At 45.0% G+C, this 18,630-nt stretch overlaps 1 protein-coding gene across 1 annotated transcript in view; it reads left to right on the top strand.

Moving 5' to 3' along the window:
* grid2 (glutamate receptor, ionotropic, delta 2) overlaps nt 1-18,630 on the top strand; it is a 1,051,241-nt gene that overhangs the window by 800,727 nt on the left and 231,884 nt on the right. Inside the window, exons 9-10 of the mRNA XM_056283554.1 lie at nt 4,962-5,063; nt 16,754-16,951. Of these exons, the coding sequence (XP_056139529.1) occupies nt 4,962-5,063; nt 16,754-16,951 (300 nt within the window). The remainder of the gene's footprint in view (nt 1-4,961; nt 5,064-16,753; nt 16,952-18,630) is intronic.

The following is an 18,630-nucleotide window of genomic DNA, read 5'->3' on the forward strand; positions in this document are numbered from 1 at the left end:
AACCTTGTTTCATCACTCTCAATTTTTTTTTTGCAATCATATAATATGCAGGGTTTTTATATCATGTTCATTACAGTATGTGTGTGCGCGTGGGTGCGCGTGTGCACGTGTTTTCCTAAAACGGCGTTCCTGTTGGTGTGCTTGTTTCCTTGCAAGGTTATGTTTTCATGTCTCCCCGTGTGTCTGTCCATTTGCCTGCCTGCGCAGTTGTGTCTTGCATGTATGCATTTGCACCCCAATTGCTGTTTCTCAAATCCAGTACCTCCCAAGTCAACACAAACACAAAGCCATTCACATTCATTCCTCAAGGGTGTCAGGGTACAGGTTGCCTGTGATGTGGGGGCATCACGGCAGGGGGTTCAGGTGCCTTGCTCAAGGGTATTTCAATTTAAATAGTTGGGTGTTTGTTTCCTTCAGATGGGATGAACTGTGCTTGTACCATTGCAGCTTTCCTGTGCTTTTGCCTGGTTGCTGATCGGCTTCTTTGCAAACAGTGTTATCGATTATACACATACACATTTTGATAAGCGCTTAGAACATCTCCCATGCTGTAAATCCAGCTTTTATGAGTGTCACTCATCATCTCCTTCTCACTGTCCGTCAAGTCTCCTTTTGTTTGCCAACAGTTACTCTCTCTTTCTTTCTCTATCACTATCTTTCTCTGTTTTTCTCAGGCTGTATTCTTTTAATCTTCAGGTTTGAAAGTCTGTCACATCAGAGCCCTCATTTATACTACATTAATAGCTCAGGCTCACGAGCTCGCATACACATTAATACTCACATGCTGAAAAAAGATACACACACACACACACACACACACACACACACACACACACAGTAATAGCATCTAGGGCAGAGTTGCATTCTTGTTTTGGTATGTACACACACTAACACAATAAAACAAGAGATGAAAGAATGCTGTAGTGATGAAGGGAGAGAGACTGTTTCGGGAAAAAAGGCAACAGTGCTCGACAGAAGATAGTTTTGAAAGGTTGTTTCTGAGAGAGATGGAGAAGGAAAGAGTGGAGGTAGCGAGAGTGAGTGAGTGAAACAAAGACCTGCAGAAACCAGCCAATTACAGCCACAAAATCCCCAAGTTCTGAAATAAATGATAGTTGGTTTATCTTCCGAGAAATAGGTTTCCGGGAAACAGAAGATTAAAAATGCCCCTGTGTTTTGTGAACGTTGTGAAGGCAAGAAAGAAGTAAAATGGGGTATTTGGGCGGTCTGTGGAAAAGAGGGGTGGAGAACTGTCGCTCCTTCACTGACAGAGCGACGTCATACTGAGAGTGCGGTCCACATTCTAGCTCCACACCTCCCCCTCCCGGCTGAAACCGGAATAGCATTATACTGTGTGTGTGTGTGTGGGGGGGGGCATTTGTTGACTGTGTCTCTGTATGTACTTGTGTGATAGAGATAGGAAAACAGAGAGACGAGTGCAAACAAATGTAAAAAGATGAGTTGAAGACAGATTTTGTGTGTGTGTGTGTGTGTGCGTGTGTGTGTGTGTGTGTGTGTGTGCGTGCACAAGTTTGTGTAGATCTATGCTATGCTGATGTTGCACTTGGTACAAGACACTTGGTAGAAGATATTATTGAACGTCAGTTTCAAAGTACAGCCTTAAGAAAATATTAACCATCATGGTTGTAATAATGACAATAACAAATGACATTAATAAAAATAATATTGATATTCCATGGATTCCCTCCCCCCTTTTCTCCCCAGTTGTATCCGGACAATTACCCCACTCTTCCGAGCCGTCCTGGTCACTGCTCCACCCCCTCTGCCGATCCGAGGAGTGCTGCAGACTTTTACATGCCTCCTCCGATACATGTGGAGTCGCCAGCCGCTTCTTTTCACCTGACAGTGAGGAGTTTTGCTAGGGGGATGTAGCGAGTGGGAGGATCACGTTATCCCCCCCCCCCCCAGTTCTCCCTCCCCCCCTGAGCAGGCGCCCTAACTGACCAGAGGAGGCGCTAGTACAGTGACCAGGACACATACCCACATCCGGCTTCCCATCCACAGACACAGCCATGTCTATAGGGATGCCAGACCAAGCCAGAGGTAACACAGGGATTTGAACTGGCAATCCCTGTGTTGGTAGGCAACAGAATGCACCACCATGCCACCCAAACGCCGTTCCATGGGTATTTTAATAAGGAAAATTACTAACGGATGATTTTTAACTGCAAATCCCTTTGGAGGCAGTTGTGGCCTAACTGCATAGACGATCACTGGCAGGGTTTCTAGAGCATCTTCCACCCCAAATCCACCTGATGAATTAAATGCCATGGGGATACAGACAGGTGACCCTCCATAACCACACAAAGACACACAGAAATACACATTTACGCACACAAGCCACGAATGGAAAAAAGGCATTTCCTTGCCTGCTACCACTCAGGAGGATTTTGAATAAGTTGCCCACCTGTCAGTCTCTGAAATGAGTTGCCAGCTTAGCAGATGGCTGAGCCGTTGATGGAGTGAAAGCAAAAGTATTTTCTTGTGCTTCAACCAAGGGAGGGAGTTAAACCAACTTTGTCAACTCTTAAGTGCTGTAGTCCAGACACTACTAAACACTACACACTGTCACTACTAAATAAGCCATGGGGCTTAGAAGAAGAGACATGTTAAACCAGGCTTTACTGTAAACACAGGTCCAATAAAGGAACTCATAAGGGGTCAAGAGTGAATTGGTACTTTACTGTAATTCTAAACTTTGAATTAATATCCATTATTTCCCATGTGGCATGCCCTCTGTTCTTTTGGTGTATGCGTTTGTACTTGTGCATGCATTTTTGTGACCACGCAGATCGTTGTGTGCTTTTTAGAAAATAGCAGACAATCATAAAACGCTGATGTTTTGCACAGCCCCTGTCCACAGTGAAACTATCTGAGCTTGATATTTGAAACAAAAACAAAAAAACCCCAATATTTTATCGCAGGCAGTAGGCAGTATACTCAGAGAAAATATGGTTTTGGATCTCGGCAATGTGGTCCTAGAGAAGAATGTAAGTCTGTCTAAAATTGTGAAGAAGCAAAATCACTTGATTGCAGGTATGTTTGCATCCACAAACAACAAGCCTTGATGAGGCGATGAACAGCATCATAAATATACACACAATGCACTAAAAGTGATGTAACCTAGTGACTCAGCAGACCACAAATACATACATACATACATACATACATACATACATACATACATACATACATACATACATACATACACTCACTGGCCACTTTATTAGGTACACCTTGCTAGTACCGGGTTGGACCCCCTTTTGCCTTCAGAACTGCCTTAATCCTTCGTGGCATAGATTCAACAAGGTACTGGAAACATTCCTCAGAGAGTTTGGTCCATATTGACATGATAGCATCACGCAGTTGCTGCAGATTTGTCGGCTGCACATCCATGATGCGAATCTCCCGGTCCACCACATCCTAAAGGTGCTCTATTGGATTGAGATCTGGTGACTGTGGAGGCCATTTGAGTACAATGAACTCATTGTCATGTTCAAGAAACCAGTCTGCGATGATTCGAGCTTTATGACATGGCGCGTTATCCTGCTGGAAGTAGCCATCAGAAGATGGGAACACTGTGGTCATAAAGGGATGGACATGGTCAGCAACAATACTCAGGTAGGCTGTGGCGTTGACACGATGCTCAATTGGTACTAAGGGGCCCAAAGTGTGCCAAGAAAATATCCCCCACACCATTACACCACCACCACCAGCCTGAACCGTTGATACAAGGCAGGATGGATCCATGCTTTCATGTTGTTGACGCCAAATTCTGACCCTACCATCCGAATGTCGCAGCAGAAATCGAGACTCATCAGACCAGGCAACGTTTTTCCAATCTTCTATTGTCCAATTTTGGTGAGCCTGTGCGAATTGTAGCCTCAGTTTCCTGTCCTTAGCTGACAGGAGTGGCACCCGGTGTGGTCTTCTGCTGCTGTAGCCCATCTGCCTCAAGGTTCGACATGTTGTGCGTTCAGAGATGCTCTTCTGCATACCTCGGTTGTAATGAGTGGTTATTTGAGTTACTGTTGCCTTTCTATCAGCTCGAACCAGTCTGGCCATTCTCCTCTGACCTCTGGCATCAACAAGGCATTTTTGCCCACAGAACTGCCGCTCACTGGATATTTTCTCTTTTTCGGACCATTCTCTGTAAACCCTAGAGATGGTTGTGCGTGAAAATCCCAGTAGATCAGCAGTTTCTGAAATACTCAGACCAGGCCGTCTGGCACCAACAACCATGCCACGTTCAAAGTCACTTAAATCACCTTTCTTCCCCATTCTGATGCTCGGTTTGAACTGCAGCAGATCGTCTTGACCATGTCTACATGCCTAAATGCATTGAGTTGCTGCCATGTGATTGGCTGATTAGAAATTTGCGTTAACGAGCAGTTGGACAGGTGTGCCTAATAAAGTGGCCGGTGAATTTACATAGTAATGATAAAATAGGATCGTGTCCCCTAATGTGTTTACTTTGACTTTGCTAAGTGTATATTAATAAGGTTATCTAACACAAATATTTTCCCTTTTCTTTACTTTATCCAAGGTACCGGATAGACTCTGCAATTTCTTCTGCATCCCTTTCAGGGCGTCTGTGTTTTTCCAGGGATTTTCTTCTCTCATTATGCACAAATCTACTTTCCCCCGCCTTATTTTCCGTTTACCTTGTACTTGACAGACACCTGACAGAGAGCCTTCTCCTGCAATGTGCCCCTATCTGCCAAAATGTAAACATTTTTATCAATGGAAAGCAAAGTTCAGAAAAAGCAGCGTGATTACTGTGAGTTTAATTGCTTCCTTTGTTTGTCTTTGTGTGTGTTTGTTTGTATGTTTGTGTGCGCGCATGCGTGTGTGTGTGTGTGTGTGTGTGTGTGTGTGTGTGTGTGTGTGTGTGTGTGTGTGTGTGTGTGTGTGTGTGTGTGCGCGCGCGTCTACTGCAGCTGGCAACTTGGGACCCGGTTCACAGCTTAAACGGCACACTGACAGACAGGAAACTGGAAAATAACATGAGAGGAGTGGTGTTACGAGTAGTCACTGTACTGGTGAGTACAACCTGATGAGATTGTGTGTTTATGTGTAGGTGTTGGCATGCATATCTGTCTGAAAGAGAGCGTTTGGGGGCGGGGGGTTGTGTGTGAAAGAAAATGTGATAGATTCTGCAGGAATATTTTCCAAGTCTACATTCTTTTGAAGAAAGTCAAAATAGGGCAGAACACAACACTATCAACGGAATAACCCTTTTTTTCTGAATCTAAGGATATTTTCGTTTTCCACAGTTGTTTTTATTTTATTTGTTTTATTTATTTATTTATTTTTTACAACCCCCCCCTTCTCCCCAATTATATCCGGCCAATTACTCTATTTTCCAAGCCATCCCGGTCGCTGCTCCACCCCCTCCGCCTGATCCAGGGAGGGCTGCAGACTACCACATGCCTCCTCTGATACATGTGGAGTTGCCAGTCGCTTCTTTTCACCTGACAATGAGGAGTTTCACCTGAGGAAAGTAGTGCATGGAGGAACATGTGGAGTTGCCAGTCGCTTCTTTTCACCTGACAATGAGGAGTTTCACCTGAGGACAGTAGTGCATGGAGGAACATGTGGAGTTGCCAGTCGCTTCTTTTCACCTGACAATGAGGAGTTTCACCTGAGGAAAGTAGTGCATGGAAGGATCACGCTAATACCCCCAGTTCCCCCTCCCCCCTGAACAGGCGCCCAACTGACCAGAGGAGGCTCTAGTGCAGCGACCAGGACACATACCCACATCCGGCTTCCCACCTGCAGACACGGCCAATTGTGTCTGTAGGGATGCCCAACCAAGCCGGAGGTACCACGGGGATTCAAACTGGCAATCCCCGTGTTGGTAGGCGACGGAATAGACCACCACGCTAGCTGGACGCAACACAGCTCAGGTTTTTTTTATTATCTGGAAATAGTCCAGCCAAAATTCAAAGAGGTGCTGTTACTAGTTTTGGTGCATTAGCCCTGCCCCTTGTGTTGAAAGGAGAATAGCGTGTTGAATAACGTGTTTTTGGACAAGCTCACTTTTTTTCATGATAGTCTCAATTTTAAGTGTTAGACAATAGAGACCTTTGGAGTCTCTGCTATGGTGAGATTCCAGTTCTCTCTGTTTTGCCTGCAGCCCTCACAGCTGAGCAAGTCCTGCCAGTGTTTTAAAGATTTACTGCTGTAAATTCTTCATATCCAGCCTTTGAAGAAAGAAGGGGAGTGAAAAAGTTGATGATACAAAATTTTCTAGTGCTCTGTTATGTCCCGTTTTATTTTGCTTCCAATCTGTGACTTGCATCAATGTTAGAAAGGAGAAAGGAGGGGATTATGAGCTGTGTCTGTAAACAGGACATACGTATCCCCCCCTTCTCTCGCTCTCTTTCCATTCCCCCTCTTCCAAACCCTGGCTCTGTTTGTTCTTTTTTTCTGGAGGGGGGTGTATGTATGTGTATATGTTTGTGTGTGTGTGTGTGTGTGTGTGTGTGTGTGTGTGTGTGTGCGCATACAAGTGTGCATGTGCATATATGTTACCTTAGCTGAGGGACATATTTATTGAGAGCCAAGGGAGCCAGTGTGAATTGTCCACAGAGTTGCTGTTGTGTATCTGAGAATGGCTGAAGGGCATAATATAAGGACTTGTTTATATGCGTGTTGTTGTGTGTTTGATTTGTAATGATTTTCAAGGGCCCTTTGGATTAGGTTGCTCTGGTTTTCCTCGGGCTTTTTTTGCTTTAATATAAACTATCTTCTGTCCATGAGGTGCAATGTTCTTTAACAGTGCTGTCGATTTAGTTTCAAAATTTATTTATATCACACATTTTGTACATCATAATGCAATGCAATTACAAATTACATTGCATGCAATTCACATGCAGTGCAAATTGCATGAGATAGAAAACAATACACAAATACATGAAAATGCACGGAAGAAAGATGCATAGAACATATACAAATACTATCTTGTGCGTTATGCACCTTTCTCATTCTAAAAATATTTCTATCAATGTTTATGTTACTTTATCTCATTATTATCACCTCAGGCAGATAGCCTGGAGGGGATCACGTGTGTGTGTGTGTGTGTGTTTGTTTGTTAGCCGTCCGCTACTAATCTCACAAACTACCGGACCTATCAGCCTACAATTTTTTGTGCACAGTCCTGACTGTATGAGGAAGAAACTCTAGTGCGGTGATTCAAAACCTTTGAAAAACATTTGTTCTTGCTATCGCCACTCCCTCGCTTCATTCCCTCTGTAGTTCGACTAACGCTGCTCTCTGTCGCTGCCTGATCTAAGTCAAGCGTGCGCATGTGCGACTCACTTCTATGGTTGACTTGGATCGGGCAGTCATTTCATCTCATCTCATCTTCAGCTGCTTTTCTGGGGTCGGGTCCCAGTGGCAGCAAGCTAAGTGGGGCACTCCAGACGTCCCTCTCCCCAGCAACGCCCTCGAGCTCCTCCTGGGGGATCCCAAGGCGTTCCCAGGCCAGATTGCACATGTAGTCCCTCCAGCAAGTTCTGGGTCTACCCTGGGGTCTCCTTCCAGTTGGCCGTGCCCGGTAAACCTCCAAAGGAAGGCGCCCAGGAGGCATCCTAATCAGATGCCCGGACCATCTCAACTGGCTCCTTTCGATGCGAAGGAGCAGCGGCTCTACTCCAAGCTCCCTCTGGATGTCCGAGCTCTTCACCCTATCTCTAAGGCTGAGTCCAGACCCCCTACGGAGGAAAGTCATTTCAACCGCTTGTATCTGCGATCTCACCTTTTCGGTCACTACCCAAAGCTCATGACCATACGTGAGGATTGGAACGAACATTGACTGGTAAATTGAGAGCTTTGCCTTCCGGCTCAGCTCCCTCTTCGCCACAACGGTCCGGTACAACGTCCGCATTACTGCTTATGCTGCACCAATCCGCCTGTCAATCTCCCGCTCCATCCTACCCTCACTCGTGAACAAGACCCCGAGATATTTGAATTCCTTCACTTGAGGCAACAACTCATCCCCAACCCGGAGGGAGCAATCCACCATTTCCGATAGAGAACCATGGCCTCCGACTTGGAGGTGCTGACTCATCCCAGCCATTTCACACTCAGCTTCAAACTGCCCCAGTGTGTGCCGGAGATCACGTTCTGATGAAGCCAACAAAACCATATCATCTGCGAAGAGCAGAGATGCAATTCTGAGGTTCCCAAAACGGACACACTCTTCACCTTGGCTGCGGCTTGAGATCCTGTCCATGAATATCACAAACAGAATCGGAGACAAGGGACAACCTTGGTGGAGTCCAGTACCCACCGAGAATGTGTTTGACTTTGTGCCAAGAATGCGGACATGGCTCTCACTTTGGTTTTACAAGGACTGGATGGCTTGTAGCAACTACCCTGGTACCTCATACCCCCGCAGTACCCTCCACAGAGTGCCCCAGGGTACACGGTCATAAGCCTTCTCCAAGTCCACAAAACACATGTAGACTGGCTGGTCAAACTCCAATGCCCCCCTCAGCACTTCCGCAAGGGTGAAGAGTTGGTCTGTCATTCCATGGCCAGGACGGAATCCACATTGTTCCTCCTGGATCTGTGGTTCGACAATCAGTCAGAGCCTCCTTTCAAGCACCCTAGAGAAGACTTTCCCAGGGAGGCTGAGCAATGTGATGCCCCGACAATTAGAGCACACCCTCCGGTCCCCCTTTTTGAATATGGGAACCACCACCCCAGTCTGCCACTCCACAGGTATTGTCCCCGACCTCCACGTGACACTGAAGAGGCGTGTCAACCAAGACAGCCCAACAATGTCCAGAGCCTTCAGCATCTCAGGGTGAATCTCATCCACATCCGGCGCCTTGCCACCGAGGAGCTTTTTAACTACCTCAGAGACCTCTGCCAGGGATATGGGTGGGGCTTCCCCTGAGTCTTCAGACTCTGCCTCCTCCACTAAGGACATATTTGTCAGATTCAGGAGCTCCTCAAAGTGTTCTTTCCACCGCTCGACCACATCCCCAGCCCGGGTCAACAGTTCCCCTCCTCGGCTGAACACAGTCTGAGTCAAGCCCTGCTTCCCCTTCCTGAGTCGCCAGATGGTTTGCCAGAACTTCCTTGAGGCCAACCGAAAGTCCTTCTCCATAGCCTCGCCGAACTCCTCCCACACCCGAGTTTTTGCTTTCGCAACCGCTGAAGCGGCAGCCCTTCTAGCCTCCCGGTACCTGTCCCCTGCTTCAAGAGATCCCTGGGCCAACCAAGTCCAAAAGGCCTCCTTCTTCAGCCTGATGGCTTCCCTCACCATCAGCGTCCACCAGCGGGTTCTTGGGTCACCACCTTGACAGGCACCAATGACCTTTTGACCGCATCTACAATAGAGGCTTTAAACATTACATTACATTACAGTCATTTAGCCGACGCTTTTATCCAAAGCAACTTACAATAAGTGCATTTAACATAGCAAATCAGGAGAACTACTAGTCATCAGAGGTCATAAGTGCATCTAAACAAGCATCTAAGAGCACAACCAGTACCAAAGTAAAAGCGCAAGAGAGAGATTTTTTTTTTTAAATGAGTGAATACAATAAGTGCTAAGAACAAGTAACAGGGTAGTAGTTCTTGAAGAGGTGAGTTTTCAACCTGCACCGAAAGATGGGTAGCGACTCTGCTGCCCTGACATCAGTGGGGAGTTCATTTCATCACTGTGGAGCCAGGACAGAAAAGAGCCGTGACCGGGTCGATCGGCAGCAGGGACCTCTGAGCGACGGGGCAACCAGGCGTCCTGAGGCAGCAGAGTGAAGTGGTCGGGCGGGGATGTAGCGCTTGACCATGGCCTGGAGATAGGAAGGAGCTGTTCCTTTCACTGCCATGTGGGCTAGCACCAGAACATGGCCCACTCAGACTCCATGTTCCCCAGCCTCCCTTGGGATACACGCGAACTTCTTCCGGAGGTGGGAGTTGAAGACCTCACAGACAGGGGCCTCTGCCAGATGTTCCCAGTTCACCCTCACTACACGGTTGGGTTTGCCAGGTCTGTCCGGCAGCCTTCCCTGCCATCTGATCCAACTCACCACCAGGTGATGATCAGTTGACAGCTCTGCTCCTCTCTTCACCCGAGTGTCCAAAACATACGGCCGCAGATCTGATGATACCACCACAAAGTTTATCATGGATCTTCGGCCTAAGGTGTTCTGGTACCACGTACACTTATGAACTACCTTATGATCAAACATGGTGTTTGTTATTGCCAATCCATGATTCGCACAGAAGTCCAATAACAAGGCACCGCTCAGGTTCAGATCGGGGAGGCCGTTCCTCCCAATCACGCCCCTCCAGGTTTCTCCATCGTTGCCCACGTGATTGTTGAAGTCCCCCAGCAGAACTATACAGTCTTGAGGCGGATCGGGCAGTGACATGATCAAAAGTAATTAAATGAATTTTGATAATCCAAAAGATGCAGAAGTGATAAAGGAACAGTTTCCTCTAGGTTGCAGTCAAAACAGGAAATGTTGCATAGTCTTGTCGCTGCCAAACCTGAGTCAACCGTGGATGTGAGTCGTGCATGTGAGAGCGTAAATTGTTTACCCAGGTTTATTATGAAAATAAAGGGCCAGGGTCAGACTGGGAACAATATTCAGCCCTGGCAATTTTTGCCTGGACTGGCCCCCCTTTTTCCTTAAAATAAATTCAATTCAATTCAATTTATTGTCATTAAAAACAATATACAGGCACATGTTAAAAATGAAATCAGGGAAATAAATAAAATATGCAAAATAAAGTTGAATATTTAATATCAGGCTATTTATAACATGTAGGCTAATATCAAGTTGACACCCTAACAACAGGTGTACTTACAGTGTTTCATAAAACAATGTAATAGCCAAGAAATAGCCTAGAAGAAAAGTCAGCACCCCAAGAAGCGCAGTTGGGATTTTATTCGTTTCACAATGGGCAACCCAACCCCCAGTGCATTTATGCTACAATCCGTAACTTAAATGAAAAATATATGACATAGTCATACATCATGAATGTGGTTTATGACAAAATTCAATGCTGTCATCATGAAACAAAAGAGCCAAACTCAATTTTCACAGTGGACAAAAGCGTTCCTTAATGTAGGCCTAGCCTAATGATGATCTTGAAACGTGTCTGAAATTGAACATTAATTAACAGCGCTCTATTCATAGTCAATCATCCGACATTGTGTTTACAGCTGATCTGATGCAATTCACACATCAGGCCTAACAGTCAGGATTTCATGCTACCGACACTGTTCATACGGGTTCATCCACTGCTATTGTTGGGCTGTGACAAGCAGCATGCCTGCACCCTATTGGAGCAGACCCAGAGTGACTCTCGCCACTCTCGCCTTGACATCATTGAAAAAACAGCATAGCACAGCAGCCTTAAGCAGTGAATAGAATAGCATGTCCTCCCATAGCCAGTGAGAAGACGTCTCATCAGTGCGCTCATCAGTGGCATCGGTATTTTTGAATAAATGTGTTAACTTTAAATATTTTGCAGCATCAGCCTTGAGCTCCCCTCTGACCTTTTCCGCTCCGCCTTTTTGCTTTTTGGGACCTTTACGCATTTCAGGCTTGCTTTATTTTCGATTCAAACTCATAAGTTTTAGTTTCCGCTCGTTCTGTCTTGATTAGATCATTTCCCACCTGACATTACATGGATGGATGCGTCCACTTGAAGGGATGGGGAGAGGACAACGATAGCACTTCCTGCACCTTTGTTACAGTTTAGGTAGCCTTTTGACAATTGGGACCGTGTAACCCCCAATCAGATGGGCCGTTCCACAATTTTTTTCCCCACATTGCTGGCCTTGTGGCTCACAATTGGGCCCATCTGCCATTTGTCAGTGTTGCTTGATTGCCAGTCTGAGCCTGGTTAGGGCTAGACCAAAATGGGTGCATAGCATACCTTTTCTTTTTGGAAAGTTCAAGTTCATATTAGAGTTGGTCACATTCGTGCAAGGGTACACCTAGGAGGCTGCACATCCACAGACTGACAGGCAAAACCTTTTTATTAGGTAGATTTTTTTAGTTTGAGCGCTGCATATTAACAACTTTTTTTTCTCCATATTTCCTGTTCAATTGACTTGGGCGCTGCTCAAAAGTATTTTAATGGCACGAAGAAAAAAAATGTTTTTTCTATCCATGTGTACGTGTATCTGTCCACTGCTAATCTCACATACTACTGGGCTTGTCAGCCTAATAATTTTTGTGCAGTTATGACTGTATGATCAAGGACCTCTCATGTTTGTGGTGATTCAAAACCTTTGGAAAACCTATTTTATACCACAATTGAGTGCAAGAAGTTCCTGGGTTCGAACCCCGGGCTGTCTCGGGTCCTTTCTGTGTGGAGTTTACATGTTCTCCCTGTGTCTACGTGGGTTTCCTCCAGGTGCTCCAGTTTCCTCCCACCATCAAAAAGACATGCATGTTAGGGTTAATACTCCTGTCTGTGCCCCTGAGCAAGGCAATGGAAAGAAGATCTGGAGTTGGTTCTGGGCGTTGCAGCTGCCCACTGCCCCTGTACAATAGGATGGGTTAAATGCAGAGAACAAATTTCATTGTAACCGAACAACTGTACATTGACAAAATAAAGTGGCTTTCTTCTTCTCCTTAGCTGGTTTTTCGACAAATCCGAGCACTGGAAAAGGGACGATACGCCTTGCGAAGATCTTGCATATTTTTATGTATTTTTTAAAAATTCTCTTTTGTTTTTTTTTGTTTTTTTTCATCTTTTTTTTTTTTCCTCCTTTTTCTCCTCAATTGTACATGGCCAATTACCCTACTCTTCCGAGCCATCCCAATAGCTGCTCCACCTCCTCTGCCGAGCCGGGGAGGGCTGCAGACTACCACATGTCTCCTCCGATACATGTGGAGTTGCCAGCTGCTTCTTTTCACCTGACAGTTAGGCGTTTCATCAGGGGGACGTAGCGCGTGGGAGGATCACGCTATTCCCCCCAGTTCCCCCTCACCCCCTGAACAGGTGCCCCGACCAACCAGAGGAGGTGCTAGTGCAGCGACGAAGAACACATACCCACATCCGGCTTCCCACCCGCAGACACGGCCAATTGTGTCTGTAGGGACGCTCGACCAAGCCGGAGGTAACGCGGGAATTCGAATGGGCAATCCCCGTGTTAGTAGGCAACGGAATAGGCCACTATGCTACCTGGACGCCCAAAATTCTCTCTCCCTCTTTTTTTAAAATGTATTAATTTATACACAAATATTGGGGGAGGGGGTCAACCACAGTAGACGAATTACTCTTTAAGTGTGTGTATCTCAGCGTATCTTGTGGAGTTGGGGAAGGAGCCAAAGTATGTTTAAATAAAATGAGAGCAAAACATTAGCATATAAACATAGAAAAAGTCAAGTCAAGTCAGTTTTATTTGTATAGCCCAATGTCACATATTACAAATTTGCCTCAGTGGGCTTAACAGCAACACAACATCCTGTCCTTAGACCCTCTCATCGAATAAGAATCAACTCCCTAAAAAAAAAACTTTAACAGGGAGAAAAATAGAAATTTCAAATAATTATTCAAACTATATACAAACATGTATTTACCCTGTGGCAGGCACATTACCTAGAAGGCACACAAGCATGAAGGCAGGGACTCGGGTCCACACACACACAGCCATTCATTAACCTTGGAGAGAATGTTTTCAGTTTCACTCTGCTGGACTCTTGCTCATTGATTGTTTATTGATGAATTAATTGGCAAAAAGATCAAACCACTATTGGGGCCAATAACTAAATCGACGGAACTGTATTGATTTGTTTAGTAGATGCATCCAAGGTACCTCTACATCACAATAATTATGTACTTATGGCCCCCTGTGTAGATTGAAAAATGGACCAGGATTACACTGGTGGCAGCTTCCAGGGGTGACATGGTCATTATGTCCCGGAGGTCTGTTCCACAGTGCATTACTCTTACATGTGTATCCTAGAGGTAAAATGTGGTGCACGTTGCAAAAGCTTTGCAATTTATAATAAAATATGAAAAATGTATTTAAAAATGGATAAAAAAAAAGGTGGAGATTCCTGTCCTTATGCAACTAAGAGATAGGTAAAGTTTGGGATTTGACTTTTTAGGTAAGTCCTAATCTGTTGTTTCCCAGACGGGGGGGGGGGGATTCCCCCATGATTACCCATCTGCATCAAGCGCAGACGGTGAAGAAAATTAATTTTAACAATATGAAATCAAATCTACCACTGAGACTGGCGGAGATATTCAAAACACATTTTACACCAATTTCATCTGAATCTGCAAAGTGCTCGCTGTGCTGTGAATCAGCGCATGATTCAGTGATTCCCAACATTCCCACAGAGAGCTCTTCAGATGGCGTATCTACAGTCTTTGTGGAAAATAGCTTTTCCCAGTCCCAATCATGTCTCTAAAACAGCCGAGCACGTCAGAGAGCACATAGCGTACTTCTATTCAAGAGGAGGCTGGGGGATACATTTGTGCCAATGGAGTTAGTGAGGAGGAAAGGAGCAGAGTGAGCAAGGAAAAGAAGAGATGGGAGACATGAGGTTAGGAGATTTTGGGTGGGGTCGAGGCGAAGGGGGAAGGGAAGAGGAGGGAGGGTCTGCAGGAGACAGAGGAGGTGGAAGGAGAGCAGGGGTGGGATGGTGAGGGCTGTACGGAAGAACGGATTGAATGAATGAGTGAGTGAGTGAGTGAGTGAGTGAGTGAGTGAGTGAGTGAGTGAGTGAATGGATGGCTACAGAGTGGGAGTTGTTGTCCCAGACATATGTTTAAGGAAGGAGAGCGGGTGATGAGCAGAAGGATAACATATGGTTTAAACAAGAGCTTGGGAGTGGATAGACACAGGGAGGGATGGGAAGAAGCAGAAACGGGGAGCTAAGAGAGAGGGAGGACAAATTACATTTGTCACTTAGTCATTCTGTTTTCATAGAGCTTTAGCTCTGGCCAATGGGATGAAATACCCAAACTCCCCACACACACACACACACACATACACACACACACATCCACACACACACTTACATAGAGGTACACACGTGCAGTTTCTTGTCCATTACTGTTTTTCTGCAGCTGTGAGATTTGAAGCTAAAAAAGTGTGTGTGTGTGTGTGTGTGTGTGTGTGTGTGTGTGTGTGTGTGTGTGTGTGTGTGTGTGTGTTGATATGTGCGTGTTCATGAGGGGTAAGATTATATAATGCTATATAAGACCCTAGTGACGCAATTGGAATGTAATCAATGCAACATGGGCCAAAGTCAGGGAGGAAAACAAAAATGAAAGAGACAAAAAACAGGGAGACAAGCGAGTGAGGGCCAGAGGACACTTGGCTTTGCTTTGGTTCTGCTATCCAGGTAACAGCAAAGAGGGGCAGTGGGTTAAAGGCAGAATAAATGTATTCCAGTGTAATGAGAGAGCTCCAGAGTGGGAAAGACAGAAAAAGTGTGAGTTGAATCAAAAGAAATGAAGAGACAGTACACGTGTTTATGGATGTATTCATACTAGCAGGTGGCTGAGGAGGGAAATTCAGCATGATTTCACTCCTTCGGTAGTCCAAAAGAAAGTCCCTGGTCAGACTGAAATGCTTGTAATAATAATAATAATTAATAATGACTAAGAATTAATATATGAACATAAAAAACAGCCATTAGATGATTTTGGACTGTTGGACTGCAAGGCACTGTAAAGACCACCTAGCCTGACTGTATTATACAGTAAGTGTTGCATACATTTATTTTTGGCTAAACGTAGTTCTCTGAATCAACTTTATTCCAAATACATATGCACAAGCCAGCTCTGGTGCTTGTGTGTGGGTGTGGGTGGTGTAGCGGGTGGTCTTGCCTTGATTGATGGATGCTTGTGGCGGGAGAGGAACTTGGCATGCATGTCCACTCACTGCCTAATAGCTTATTGAACGGCAGGGGTTGGCAAGGATTAGAAACCACCAAGTTAATGCGTAGCACAGCTCGCACGTGTGTGCATGTGTCTTGATATTTGTGTGCTTACTGTGCAGCCAGTATCCAGTCAATAACCCACACACAGGCCCTCATAAATCTGCCAGACGTATTGGCCTGAAACATTTCACTCATCAATAGGGATTTTATTAACGAAGAGACAAAAGAGAAGAGGTGAATAAGAGAGGAGAGAAAATAGAGATTTTTTTTTGTCTATCTCTCGATTTAAATCAAAGTGAATAAAATAAACATCCAGGTTTGTCTGTTCACTTGTTTTTTTTTGTCTTTTTAATTTTATTTCCCAAGATCACAATGCTTCTGACTTCTATGGACGTCTTAAAATGCCGGTCTACCTGTCTGTGTGGTCTGAGCCCTGTCTTACTGAGCTTACTGCCTTGCTTGCTATGGAGTTCTCCATCTTACAAGTTTCTTCTCCTCTCATGAGTATTCAGCACGCATATCTGGAAACCTTTTAACACCGGCTTAAGGCGTGTGGTCAGCAAACAAAACCATTTTGTCCGCTGTCAAGTTGCAACTTGAATTTTCGCATTTGGACATTTAGCTGCTCTTTTTCCCGTGGGACTTGTGCAAATAGGCTACACCATGTAAGATGTGATGGGGAAGTCTAATTGACATGAGGTGAATACAAATTAGTCCACCCTATCTCCCATGCCACAGATGAGCGAATTTTGATTTGATATCAGTTGACTGATTGATGAATTGATTGATTGGTTCCTTCATTCACTCATTTGCTAAACTGATGATTCCACCCATTCATTTTCTATTCTTTCCAGGAGGAGCCGTTTGTGATGATGTCAGAGAATGTTCTGGGCAAACCAAAGAAGTACCAGGGCTTCTCCATTGACGTTCTGGATGCTCTGTCCAACTACCTGGGGTTTAAATATGAGATCTATGTTGCTCCAGACCACAAATACGGCAGCTTGCAGCCTGACGGCCAGTGGAACGGACTGATAGGAGAATTGGTCTTTAAGGTAAGTAATAAATTCATCCTTGCATGTATATTCTCACATATAAATGTAGAAACACATGACTGTGCATGCACAGACTACCGATACGCCAATTTGCAATGCATTGACCAATGAAGAGCTCATTGGTTGACTTGAAGAGAAGACAAACTGAACACAAACTTGCACAACAAGAATCATTTAAGTTTGTGAGGACCATATCCTCTCTCAGATTAAATCCCTACACAGTCTGAAGTCGTATCAGATGTTCCCACAAGAAATCGAGCTGTTTAGAAGAGGAAATATTTGAATAAGCATACTTGACTGAGTTTAACTGACTCCTTCAAATGCAAATTCACACAAACGTCACCAGTGTTGAATAGCAGAAACACGTGCACACACAGAAATATGCATACTAATTCTGGCAGCATGTGTCCTGAAGTGCACTAGTGAGGTAGGAGAGGCCATTTCACTTGCTGGCAAAACAGCTGGTTTTCTATTAAATTGGCCAGCAGAAAGCAGCTTTGGTGGACAGCTACTGGGTATGGTGGACAGCTACTGGGTATGGTGGACAGCTACTGGGTATGGTGGACAGCTACTGGATATGGTGGGCAGCTACTGGGTATGGTGGACAGCTACTGGGTATGGTGGATAGCTACTGGGTATGGTGGGCAGCTACTGGATATGGTGGATAGCTTCTGGATATGGTGGGCAGATACTGGGTATGGTGGACAGCTACTGGGTATGGTGGATAGCTACTGGGTATGGTGGGCAGCTACTGGATATGGTGGATAGCTACTGGATATGGTGGGCAGATACTGGGTATGGTGGACAGCAACTGGGTATGGTGGACAGCTTATGGTGGACAGCTACTGAGTATGGTGGTCAAATACTGGGTATGGTGGGCAGATACTGGGTATGGTGGGCAGATACTGGGTATGGTGGGCAGATACTGGGTATGGTGGACAGCTGCTGGGTATGGTGGACAGATACTGGGTATGGTGGACAGCGAAAACAACTTTGGCTTGACGAGTATCAAATTGAAAGCAAGAGCCCGGACCAGAAGCGAGAAGAGACAAAGAGAGAGAGAGAATGAGAGCAGTACAAAGATGGATGTAAATAACAGAGTTAAAGGGCAAAGAGGGTAGGATGGTTATGGAGATGCTTATTTTAAATATTTCTCCATGGGACCGAATCCTTCAGCTAGCTTTCCCAACTTAGAAGCTGCACCATACTTACATCTCCACCACTGGCATGCTTGTTTCTGTGGGGTTTTTTTTTTTTTTAAATTTATTATTCCCCATTGTTTGTTGATGTGGAATCAGTTCTTGCAGATTCTAATCTAGAAAGTTCAGTCGACAGCCAAAAATATATATTTTTAAAAAAAATAATGAGTAGAAAGTTTGCCTCAAGGAGAAAAGAATAAGTAATTAATGTTTCCCAGCATACAGTTTCAGGTCTGAAATCATGCATGCACCCCTTTAATATTCTTTCAGACAAAACAGAGAGTAGGTGACTTTGTGATGTTAACTATCCAAGCAGAGAACAAGGCTGTCCTCACTGAACTTCACATCCCATATGCACCATCCTGCTTATTTGATAATTACCCCCCACTGTTTGTTTGTTTGTGTGTCTGTGTCTGTGTGTCTGTGTGTTAGTGCATACGTTCCTTGATATGTGCAAGACCCTCTTTTATGTCTTGAAGT

The sequence above is a fragment of the Lampris incognitus genome, chromosome 1 (assembly GCF_029633865.1).
Source record: "Lampris incognitus isolate fLamInc1 chromosome 1, fLamInc1.hap2, whole genome shotgun sequence".
NCBI classification, from domain to species: Eukaryota; Metazoa; Chordata; class Actinopteri; order Lampriformes; family Lampridae; genus Lampris; species Lampris incognitus.